This window comes from Acyrthosiphon pisum, chromosome X (assembly GCF_005508785.2).
Source record: "Acyrthosiphon pisum isolate AL4f chromosome X, pea_aphid_22Mar2018_4r6ur, whole genome shotgun sequence".
NCBI lineage: Eukaryota > Metazoa > Arthropoda > Insecta > Hemiptera > Aphididae > Acyrthosiphon > Acyrthosiphon pisum.
In genome coordinates, this window is record NC_042493.1 from 52,459,653 (window position 1) to 52,472,631 (window position 12,979).

A 12,979-nucleotide genomic window follows, 5' to 3' on the forward strand; every position below is an offset into this window, starting at 1 on the left:
AAAAGAAAATATATAGGGGATTGCAATTTTATTAAGGATTACAATAGTATATAAATATATAATATCTTAGCCCTTAAGGTTTACAAACCAAACCGCTTCTAGTCCACACTCAGAATCGTATTTCGTATAATTTATTTTTACTATATTTGGTATGCGTTATCATATTAAATTTTTTTCGACTTTTTGATGACACATATATTTTTAAATTCATACTTTTAAATTCATATTCAAATATTCGGAGTATTTAAAATTTAAATATATGAAAATAAAATTTCGGACCAGTAGTTTATGATTTATAAGTATTTAAAGTTTATGTAGAGGAGAAAGGATTGGGTGGTATATGAGTATATAGGAATACCCTGCAAAATGTTGGTTCATTACCAAACTCTGCTCACATAGTTTTTAAATACTTATGACTCAAAACTACTCGCCCGAAATTTGATAAATAAATTATTCTGAATAATATTTTAATAATTATTAAAATAATTCTAAAACTATTCAATAATATGAAAACAAAAATGTACGTGGTTATTTAAAAATGTAAAAACTTAAAAAATAATAACAATACCACAAGTCTGCGTTGAATAATTTTGCACTTGGAACGCAGTTTATAAATTAATAAAAGTTAATAAAAACCATTGTAAAACCATTAGCTTTTAAAATGATTTAGTAGTTAAAAATGTACCTATATATATTAATAACAACAATATAAATATAATATACAGTATCCTATAGGCTGCCAGACCGTCTCTGCTCAGAACCATTTTTTGCACACATGATAATATATATCATTGAATTTAAAATTAAAGTCATCCAATTGTTGCCTATTGTACAGCAGAGCGACTTCCACTTATCCGCTTTCTTTTGTTTATTTAAAAAAAAAAAATTGTGTCCCCCGCCATTTAAAATTCCTGGGCACGCCACTGTAGAGGTAGTACATTTTTAAATATTTTAAATACAACTTAAAACTTTTTGAGCGACTATCATAGACCATTAAAATAATTTTTAAATGTTCTTAACATTTCGTGGGGGGGCCCCCCGGGTGCAGCCTTGGCTACGCCACTAATGTGAAGTATCCACGGTTTTTAGTTTATGAGTTACTAGCTTAATAATCCGGCGTTGCCCGGGAAAAATTTTTAATTGATTAACTTCTTTTGGTTATAATTCGCTGTGCATATGGAAGCAAAATCAAATTATATTTTAATTTTTAGCCATCCAACGTGTGGTTGCCTGTGAGACTAGCTTATTATTATGTGAACAGTATATTATCAGGTAGTGGATAAAGCGTAGGTAGTGAGATAAAAAACATAATATTTTACTCTATTAGTATATTTTTGTAGTTCAAAAAAATGTTTATACAGTGTACCTAAAGGCTAAAATAATATTGAAGTCATATAGTTGATCATCCCGAATTTTCAGGAGTATTTAACATTTATATATTAATAGATTTTATGGGTTATTTTATTTTAATTTATTTCATTTTATTTTTACGAACAAATCGGCGTAATTCTACCTGGATTTATGAAATAATTTGTATATAATATAACCTGCAACCAAATGCAACCATTTATAAACAAAAAAAAAAGTTTCAATTTCTACCGTTAATCTTAAGATCCCTGTTTTACCACCTCTTTAAAATATGAATATCAGAAAATCCTTTCTCATTGCACATCTAGATCATTAAAGGAACCAATATTCCATATATCAAGTACGTATGCGTTTTTTATTTTAAAACCAATATTGTATATTTAAATTAGTTAATGTTTGATAGATGACACCATTGTCGTATTCTCAACACCCCTTATTTAACCCTTAGGGGTTGAATTCTAAAAAATCCTTTCTTAGCAAACGCTTACATCATAATTTCTATCTATATGCCAATTTTCAGCCCGATCCATCCAATGGTTTGAGCTGTACGTTGATAGATCAGTCAGTCAGCTTACTGTTTGATATATTATACAAATAACAAAAAAATAAAATCGATTTTGCCTAAAAATTCAAATTTTTCATTATTTTTTATTTTATTAAGGTGTGGATTTCTTTTTAAATATTGACCATAACAATGGTCAACATCATTTTCGGATTGATCTCGTTCATTACTGTTACATATTTTGAATCACCAACTTCTCTAACAAACAAAAAATGCTTTTACAACATTTTATAACTTATACAAATAAATGCTAATAAATTTCAAAATATTTTTACAGGTCCATAACTTACTGGTACCGCGTGCCACGTTTACACAATCACCGGTCTTAATGACAGCATCAAATATTTGTTTTTTACCCTACAACAATAATCCAGCTCTTGCATCGATGGTTATAAAGCAAAATCTATGTTTTATAATAAAAATAAATAGTTTAAAATTATAACCTAGTTGAAATTTCAATTTTAATGGGTAGGTATTTACTAAAAAGTAATGTAATACAATTTGATTTTATACTTTTGGTGGTTTGACAATCGGGTACGTCAATCATCACGCAACTCAGCCGACGTCAACTGTCCTAACAATTTACGGGATTTAGTAAGTTCCCACACGAAACATAGCAGGTAAGTGGGTACATATGTAAGTTCCCTCACGGAAAAAAATACACCTGTACGTAAGTTTCCATACGAAAAAATTATACCCGTAATTAAAATTAATAATATAATATGTATGGTCCACATATTATTTGTACTTTCGCAAGCGTTCAGAACTAGCACTAGTTCTATCAGGATCAGGAGTAACACCAAACTCATTGAATATGAATCCTAACAATTTGACCTCACTAACACAGTATTGAAATTTTTTAGCATTGAATTTAACATTAAACTTACGGGCATTTTCTGTTACTTTTTCCAATATTAAATCATGCTCAGACTTACTATCAGAACAAATCAATATATCATCAAAGTAAATCTGAACACCTGCGATTTCCCCAAAGTATTTCACCATTAATTTTTGGAATATTTCAGGAGCCACAGACAAACCAAATGGTTTGATATGAGCCAAAAGGACTATTAAAAGTGCATATATTACTAGAGACCTCATCCAACTCGCAATGATAAAAACCATCTTTTAAGTCTAACAAACTATAGAATTTTTTATTAGAAAAGAAGGGCCTAATTTCTTCAAGCGTAGGTATTTGGTACATCTCTCTTAATATATTAGCGTTAATGTCCTTCGGATCTAGACATATTCTCAATGTGCCATCAGGTTTTTCAACAACTACTAGGTTACTCTGCCATTCACTTGGTTCACTGCATGTTTCTATCAACTCTAGTTTAACCATTAAATTTAGTTGCTCCCTTAATTTATCAAATATCTTGATTGGCACTCTCCTAGGTGGGTTACAAACCGGATTTGGGTTATTTTTTAATTTAATTTTAATCCTGTCTGGGAATTTTCCAATACCCTCAAATATCTCTTTATTCTTTTGTACGAACTTTTCCTTTTCACTTTGTTTATTTAAAATATTTAATTCATTAACCTCAGATAATTTATAATTTAATGTCAAGCATGCCTCAAAACTCAAAAGTGGTAACCCATCATAATCAACTACTTCAAATACTCTTTTTATTTTCTTACCCTTATGCTCTAATTCAAATAAGGTATTTCCCTTAGAGTTTGTGGTATAACCACCAAATGATTTAATTATTACATTGCTTTTATTTAGATTTAGACCATTAAACTGTTTAAATAATTTATAAGACATTACATTTAGCTCAGCTCCAGTATCCAACTTAATTTTTTGTTCAACACCATTCATTTTAATATGATCAATCCAAGATTTTTTAATTTCTCCATATGCGAGCTCTGTATTCATGATCTTTACCTCCAAAGCATCTATTGAAAATTCCATTTCTAAGTTATCAACTTGATTTTCTATTTTACTTTTTCCTGATCTACACTTGTTTCTAAAATGATTTAGTAAACCACAGTTACTACAATTTTTTTTATATGCAGGGCATTCCCTTACTTTGTGCGATTTACCACATCTATTACAGTCATTTATATAATTTACACCCTTTACATTTGGCTTATTACAATTATTCTTACTTGATACCCTATCTGAGCTGCTATACTGATTTGACTGAGTTTTGTTTGACCATCCTTTGCCACTGCCAGTCTGTGTTGTCCTCTGCTCGAAATGTCTTCCTTTTGTAATTTGATGTTTCTTTTGACCATCTTCGACGTTGTAGACTAATTTGACTTCATCCTGTACTAGTTTCCTGTTGATCTCCATTTGTTCTTTTGCCTTGCAATGGCGTACTACCTTTTCCAGAGACAGGTCATCACGGAGTAATTGTGCTTGCAAGTCTCGATCAGCAACACCAAGAATGATTTGCGATTTTACTAATTTATCCTCGCAATCCCCTAGCTCACAAGACTTTGCCTGATCTCTCAGATCCGAATAAAACTTATCAAAGTTTTCACCTTCTAATTGCTTTCTGGTAAAGAATTTATATAACTCCATTGTTTGATTTCGTCTAGGGATACAGTATTCCTCCAAGGCCCTTAATACTTCAATGACAGTATTTTCTTTAGGCTTCAATGTGTTATAAACTTTTAATGCTTCAGGGCCCAACAAATTTAATGTAATAGCTACCTGTGTCGCCGGTCTTTTCGAATGTGATTCAGTTGCATCAAAGTAAATCTGAACACTTTGCCGGAACGTGCAGAAGTTTTCGGCCAGATTGCCGGACATTATTAGTGGATTTGGCTTATTAAATTCCATTTCGTCTTATTATTTATTTTATTTAGCCACACTCATCAACACCAACCGCATGCAAAAGTTACAGATTTCATCCATTTGAATCCAAATAACTACAAGATTAACGACTGCGCCATGTTTAATTTGTACTGTTGTTATAAAGATTCAGGTTGTACTTAATAAAATGACATCGTTTGATTACAGTTTCTATACTTTATTTTAAATTATAAAAGACAGACATCAGACACAACATTTTAATAGAAAAGAAAACATTTTAGTAATCAATAACAGATTGATATATAAACTTAAAAACGACACTACGTTGTAACTTATAACATTGACAACTGCGTGTTAGCGACAGAACATGATAGTGTGTGGGTACAGTCTTACCACATTCAACATAATAAGAATAATAATACATTATATCACAATTAACAATATATATTAGTCATAGCTTCAACAATATTATTTCTTTTAATTCGTATGTTTGACCATTTTTAGAAAAAAACATTATTTATTGGACCCATATCATCGTTCATCAGCGTTTATATCTGAAAGTGTATAATGAATTTTTTTTCCAAATTTTATTATATTATATTTTATAATTGCATACCCACTTATAAATATTTGATTTTCTCGATTATGAATTAAATTACTTATGGTGAATTCAATATTTTCAGTATCCTTTTCTTCGATATATTTGAATTTTTCTTTCAATCTATAGAAATTATATTATTTTATAGTATTTTTTATATTATTTTTATTCTAATTTAATTATTAACTTTCAATAATTTGTACCTATTCGCTTCAGGAATATCAGGATTTATTCATATTAATTGTGATGTATTTGTTAAAACTAAATTTTTCTTGTATTTATATTATTCAATTTCGACGTTTTTGGTAGTTATAATATCATTTTTTTCCCTTCAAAATTATTATTATTTTCATTCCCCGAATTAATACAATCTGCAATTAATTTATTAATTATTAATATCTAGTATTTTACTGACCGTAATAAAAATTCTTGTCTGTTATTATCATTTCTATTTATGTTTTTAAAATAGACTAATGATTTTTATATAATAAATTAATAGGTACTGTTTTTAATCCTTCATCTATCAAAATGATTTCTTGTTTTTCATATGTTTCTCTATTTGAAGCAGATATTTATAATTATCATAATTTCTTCCAAACTTATCTGTTTCAATTTATTTTACCGACGATTCTATTTTTCACTCTATTAAAAATTGTATGAACTTTCTTCACGAACTTGTGTGTAAAATTATAAATAATGTCATTGTAATATAATATAATATAAATCTGTATTACATTATCAAGCTTTTTTACTCAATAAAGTTTTTTGACATTCGTAGAAAAAAAGACTAATCAAATTGGAAACAGTAAATTTTCCTAAACCTTTCAGTTCAAAACAAATAAAAATATTTTGAAAATGTTCATATATAATTTCATGTTTTTGTGGAAAACCAATTTTGCGTAAAAATTCCGGTTTTATAAAATATAACATTGATCTCTACGATTTTTACTTCTTTTGCATGTTGAGAAAAAACATTACGATTTATAAGATTACCAATATCATTGCTAACAACTGCACGTAAAACTGCTAAAGAAGAGTTTTCATGAATTTTAGATTTTCGTGCCTTTCATTATCTTGGTACAAACTTTTATTATTCTTTATACAATCTAAATAACCTGTTATGCATTTTGCTTCTTGTCCATAAGTTGTTGAAAATGCCATACAAATTGAGCAATATATATATTGTTTATCAATTGAAAATGATATCCAATTTCTATTCATAACATCTCCATTAGATAAAATTATATTATATTATATTCTATTAAAGTCTACACTTTTTCCATTTAAATGTATTGGGTGTATTGGATGATGATTCAAAACATCTAATTTGATTTCTACAGAACTATAATTTGTTGGACGGATAAAAGGTGATAAACATGTTAATAAATTATGGATTTCAGTTTGTGGAATATTACTAATTTCAGTCTATTATATTTGTGGTATTTTTCTGGAGAATTATGTGTATTTGGTTTTTTTTATGAGGCTGTTTTGATCGATATGAAGAGGAACATGGTAAAAGCTCTTAACAACGAAGAAAATCATCAACATCAGAATTGTTTTCAACTACACAACGTATAACAATATCACGAAAAAATGCTAACTAGCTATTAGAAAAAGAAATCCAGGATTTTATATGTGTAAAAAACAGACGATGAGAGTAATGAAGTAATGAAGATTTTAAAAAATCAATAGTTGTTTTAATACTGACAAAATAACTAAGGATGAATCCCAAGAACAGTATGGTTCTACTAATAGTTGTTAGCGACCAAGGCAAAAATTCCCTGACCACAAAAAAGAAACACTTATTACATAATTATAAAATATAAATTTCATTTCGTTTACGAAGTCATTTTTTTTAAATTAAATCTATTGTATTACAAAAAAAAAAAAAACATAAAAAGAGTTTCAGAAAAATTTAAATTTAGTTAATTACGACAATTTACAATTTTTTTAATATAACCAATTATAACTCTAGAAATACAAATTCTGCAATACATTTTAAACGATATTAGTTATAGCCTATAACTGAATATTTCGTAAATATTTGGGTATTTTTGGTTATTTTCGTCAATTTACAACGACGTCAAAGATTAATTGCCTTATCTGAATTTAATATTTGTAATTTTCAATGACGATAAACATTATCTACGTTCTTTAAACGGACTTACGAACTTTATACATTGTCATCGCATAAATACATCGAGGGACTTAGGAAAAATCTAGACATTTAATAGTTTATGGCGTTCAGTTGAAAGGTATACCTGTACACTGGACAGGACCCAGAAAATCTGAACTGTCGGCAACCCTAGTGTTAGTGAGCGGGATTACAATTACGTAACCATATATCATCGGAACGTAGATACGGTTATTGTCGCATAAACAATACGACGATAACATCAACACTCCACGGTATCAGAATCCCGAGATGATAAAAAAAATACGACCGGCACGATACACAATCCAATTTCTATCATCAGTATCAATTATTTTTTTTTTATTCCACATTCCAAGTTTTTGTTTTGTTATTCACGTAATTTTTTTATATTTTATATTGTGTATTTTTTTTATATATAATATGTGCTCAAGTTCTCAATGCGTCGAATATTGAGCTCATTACTATAATTGTTTGTTTGCTATTAGTATAGCGCCATTTGTCATTGTTAAATATATTATACTGTACTGTGTATTCTGGTGGTGGCTCAAACAGAGTCATTTAAATATTTAATAAAAACGTACCAATCAGCGATCTACAGTCAAAAACACAGCGTGTAAGTTTTTTGACTTCAATTACCTACCTACTTACTTGTATTCGTGCACAACCTTGTGTGTGCCAACTTATGGGACGTGATCATCGGGCATTCTCGGACATATCAGATTCCGGCCACAACGCGTAAGTCCGCCAGCACCGGGTGGTGTGTGAGAGGCCGCCTAGGTCGACCAGAGCATCACGGATCCAGGTACAAGTGTCAACGTTGCCTGCCTTAGTAATTAAGTTAGTTCATAAGTTGTGCTGGTATTGTGTCAAACCAGCTTGTTCCGTCCTCTCGCCGTCCTGTGTCTTATAAACTGTTTCCCATTAATTCGTTCTGTATGTGTTGATATTATTGTGTGTCGGTCGCGACTCATCTCAACCATCATTCCTGAAGATGGGAATGATGAGAGTGAAGTTGCCTATCCCGAGCGCCTAAGGTGTTGGTGAAGTTGCCTAGCCACGTCCCTTCACTAGTCTTATACTAATATAAAACAAAATATATTAACATAATAATATTATAATAAAACGATTACTATATTATTAACAACCTCAATACAGTTCAGCGTAATCGCCCAGCAAGGCAACACCTAGTTACGGTCTTCACTCTTCAGTCCTCAGTGTATGTCTAGTTACTGTTCTGGTGGGCGTAATTCTTTGCATTTGGGAGACGAGGTGGCCGAGTGGTCCAACGCGTCGGCTGCGGCGCTGCCGGTCGCGGTTTCGATTCTCGGCCGCTGGGCGGCATTTTTCTCCGGGCAAGTGCCCCATTCGAAATTCTGCCAAAATACACCCACGTGTAACACTCCCCTACCGTTCTAAAAAACACAGTTCCTCCCCTCTCCCAATGGCCTAAGTTGCCGCGGGATAAAAAAAATTAAAAGCAAAAATTCTTTGCAACGTAGCTATTTTTTTTTCTTCATACCTACACCGAAATTTTGTTGTTTTTTTTATAAAATTGTTTAGAATGCCATTTTACGACCAAATCGCCGCAATTTTACATTTTTAAATCTTAGAGAATATGTAATTTCGCATTGTTTTAATAATTAGATAAGAGATAAGATTTTTAATTAAGCGGTTATTACATATTTTGATTTTATTTTTACATATTTCATTAAAAATAAATACATATTTATGTACATATTTTGATTTTTTTATTAAAATAAAATCCGTTTCCTAGTTATTGGAAATTATATTTACGATATTAAAATATATAAAACACAATTTATATTTTATAATTGATTGCATAGGCGTTGCATAATTATTTTAAATCGCTAAAAACAGTATGTGTGTAGTAAATTGAAAAATATGTAAATATGTTTGTAGGTTATCATCATAAATTAGAATATAATTTATGTAACAAAATAGTTCTTAAGAATATTCAATGTACCTATATCAAAAAACAAATTTGATTATGTTTAGAGAATAATGTTGAACTTGTTAGTTAAATAAACTGTTATAATGTAATATTATTATTATTATTATATTACATATTACGTATGTAGATCCTTTTAGTTACCTATACTTCAGACGCTTCATCGTGAGTTACGCAGAGATTGCTGCCTCGCTCTCATATCTGACTGGTAAAAACGTAGCGTTTATTTGGTCCGATGATCAGGAATCTGCATTCGTTAGATTACGCGAAGCCCTAGGCGACGAACCTGTTGTACGAATGTACGACCCGAACGCTGCTGTTACGCAAGTTCACACAGACGCCAATAAGCATGCATTGTCGGGAATCTTACTACAGGGTGAAACACCGTACGAAGCGCTACATGGGTACTTACCACGTTTTCACTCTGGCGCTTTTTCATCGTTAAGCCGCACGAAAAACGAATGAGGTCCACCCAAACAAGTACAAAGCGAAGTTCAAGAAAATATTTTACGCAAACAAATCGAGATGAAGGACCGTTACGATAAAAAAAACTTTAACGGAATCCAGTACGAAGTCGGTGAATGGTTATGCTGAGGCAACCCATGGCTGGCTAACCATCGAAGTTACAGACGAAGTATCGGAGAAGCCACTTCAGATTATGCAAGTCTTTCCGAACGACACCTATCGCGTCGCGGAATGAAAAGATTGTACACAAAGTAAGAGTAGGTTCATTTTACCGTTGATAACGACAAAATTAAATTGCAAATACTGTGTCGGTATTGTCAGTTACAGAAATGATGTGAAAGATTACAAATATTTATGATTTGCTTTCGTTGTAATAAAATTATTATTATGTTATCGATAAGACCTATACGTCAACGTGAAAACTGATTTCATTCAAATTAACGTAAAACCCCAAAAACAGCGATAAGAACCTGCCGTTGTACCACGAATATAAAATACGCAGAAATGTACTAAAGGGAGTAAAAACCAAAGATCGTCAAATATTGTATTATTTTTATATTAATTATTATATTATCGGATTTCCCCATAATATTATGTTTATTATGTTATTTTTTATTTTGTAAATATCATGAAGTTGAAAAAAATAAGCCAGTCAATTTGGGGGTGGTTTGAACCCCCAAAACCACCTCCTCGGCACGCCCCTGAGTACAAAACTTGTAATTCTTTAATTCAGCTCTGTTTAATTTAACAATTTCGTTTTTCAATGATGGATGATCATTCAGAAAGTAAGTAAAAATAAAGTTATAATTATTACTCAGGAATTCATTTCAAAGAAAAATATTTAATTTAATTAATTTAATAATATTTTAAATTTATATTCTATCTTTTTCAGCTAGTTCAGACAATGATTGTGGCAAGGTGTTTTTAATTCGATATATAATTGAATTCATTCGAAAAAACCATTCTTTACAATGGAAATCGGTTACATCTGTTAGAAGTAGAAAATAAATAATTGATTTTGTACAACAAAAATGCGGTGGTTGTAAATGGAATATACTCTATTCCACGAAAGAGTGTACTCGTTTTTTCGTCCGTCGCTGCGCATCCCCCACCATTTTCGCCCGTTCGGTTACGATCGTCAACTGCTCGGCCCGGCTTTCGGCGGTCGGCAATGACTCCTCTCATGCGTATGCGCCGCTGGACAGTAAAGAGTGGGAGAAATTGGGGTTCCGCATTTAAGTACCTACCTAATTTTTAGATTTTTTTTTGTCTATAATAATAATTTCTTAATAATATATTTTAAGCATTTTTTAAAAAATTTCATAAAAATTTAGCTGCATATTTTAAAGCATATTTTGACGATTTTGACTGCATATTTCGATAATTTTAAGTGCAAGAAGTCCCGAACTCTACTCATAAGTTACGTTACAGTGACGCGCAGCCATTCTCGCGTTTTTAGGTACAACTATACAAGTTCTATACAAAAAAATAATATTCAATATTACTATTTATTAAACTTAAATTCTAAATCATTTAATGTCTGAATTCAAAATTCAAAATTCAAAATAATACAAAATTTAAAGAAACAAATATTTTTTATTTTCCTCAAAATTACAAGTGAGGCGGCGTCTCACTTGCCTCACCCCCAAAACCGCCACTGAGGGACAGGAACAGAGACCCATCGAGGAGAGCTGCTGGACAAGGGTCCATCAGACGAGCAACGAGCCTCACGAAGAACAGTCCCTAGCTAAATATCAGTCACAACTCGCTTACTTACAGTTTAATTAAATTAATCATTTTGACTTAGAATATTTTGCATACATAACTATTTATTTGAGTATAATAAATACAGAATATTACAATCATCTTTGTAAATTATTTCAATTACTTCCATCAGTAGTTGTGCAGTTGTGGGAACGTTACAAAACCAATGTATTACATATGCGTACCTTGCCCTATCTCTTCAGGTTTGAATGACAATAGACGAAATTCAATTTAATTTAATAGACGAAAATTCAAAATAGTAAAAATAAACCAACAAGGAGTCCATCGGGTTCTAAAATTGGTCTACACAAAACACAGACGCAATCGTCCCACGTGCACTATCTGGCCCGCGAGAGTATCACTACCATTCGGCTACGACCGTTAAGGCGACAGACAGAAATTCCGAGTTATGCTTCTCGTCCTGTCGATCGCCTGGATGAATATGATTGTATAAAAAGTCTCAACTTACCGAATAACAAATGCGTAGCATGGACGATATTTCAGTTCATTAGTCACTCGATTAGTCATTAAACTTCGACACTTCGTGAGAAACAAACCGTGAGCTTGCTGGCCAACAAAGGGACTAGTCAAACAAAGGACGGGCGACCAGTTTTTCCAACTTATAATTTCTAAATTATGCTATGATCACTTCAAAGAATATCTAGATATGCCTAAATAATATTTTTAAAATGTGGGTGACCACCACTTGGTGTGGTGGGGTTGCGGTGTTTGCAACGAAGAGTAACAAGTACGACGTTGAGTTACTCCGAAAAAAAAAACGATCGGCGAAACCCACAGAGGTCAGCCGAGTCAGGGTCGGCTGGAAGAACTGCCGTTTCAGGATCCGCCGCCCAGAGGGGCTATTCTGCTAATTAAGCTACGCCATGTATGCGCGCACTTGGCTTACTTTATTGGCATAGTACTATTCCACTAAAATTCTCGCTTGGCATACTTCGCGTACTCGGCGTACTGTGCTTTCTTAAAGTATGCCAACTACGACATGTCGGGAGGAGTCTCTCTTGACTTACTTGGCGTACTTAGGTATTCAATTTGATAATCATTCAAAATTGTTATCATAGTTTGAAGTTTATATTATTTTTTTATCTACATCGCGCCTTATATGTTGTAAGTTGATTTTTTCTCAAATTGTGATCAAAATGAATGCGGTGCGAATTAACAATTTATTTTTATTTGTCGAAGAACGTGGCAATGAACGAGAAGATAGTAGACGTGTAACGGATAGTATCCGTTTCTTTCAAATAATACAAGTATAAAGAACATAATAAAATTGGTAATCAAGGTGAGAATATACGAGCTATTATTATTAATATAATAAT

At 31.6% G+C, this 12,979-nt stretch overlaps 2 protein-coding genes across 2 annotated transcripts in view; both read left to right on the top strand.

Moving 5' to 3' along the window:
- Window positions 1-2,376, top strand: part of LOC100574774 (peptidyl-prolyl cis-trans isomerase E) — a 22,288-nt gene extending 19,912 nt beyond the window's left edge. The window contains exon 8 of the mRNA XM_003240385.4: window positions 2,208-2,376. The gene's annotated coding sequence lies outside the window, so the exon portion shown is untranslated. The remainder of the gene's footprint in view (window positions 1-2,207) is intronic.
- An 8,268-nt stretch (window positions 2,377-10,644) lies between these two features.
- The window catches only part of LOC103309347 (putative nuclease HARBI1), a 5,805-nt gene continuing 3,470 nt past the window's right edge, over window positions 10,645-12,979 (top strand). Inside the window, exons 1-2 of the mRNA XM_029485186.1 lie at window positions 10,645-10,663; window positions 10,771-10,868. Coding sequence (XP_029341046.1) covers window positions 10,645-10,663; window positions 10,771-10,868 — 117 coding nt within the window. The remainder of the gene's footprint in view (window positions 10,664-10,770; window positions 10,869-12,979) is intronic.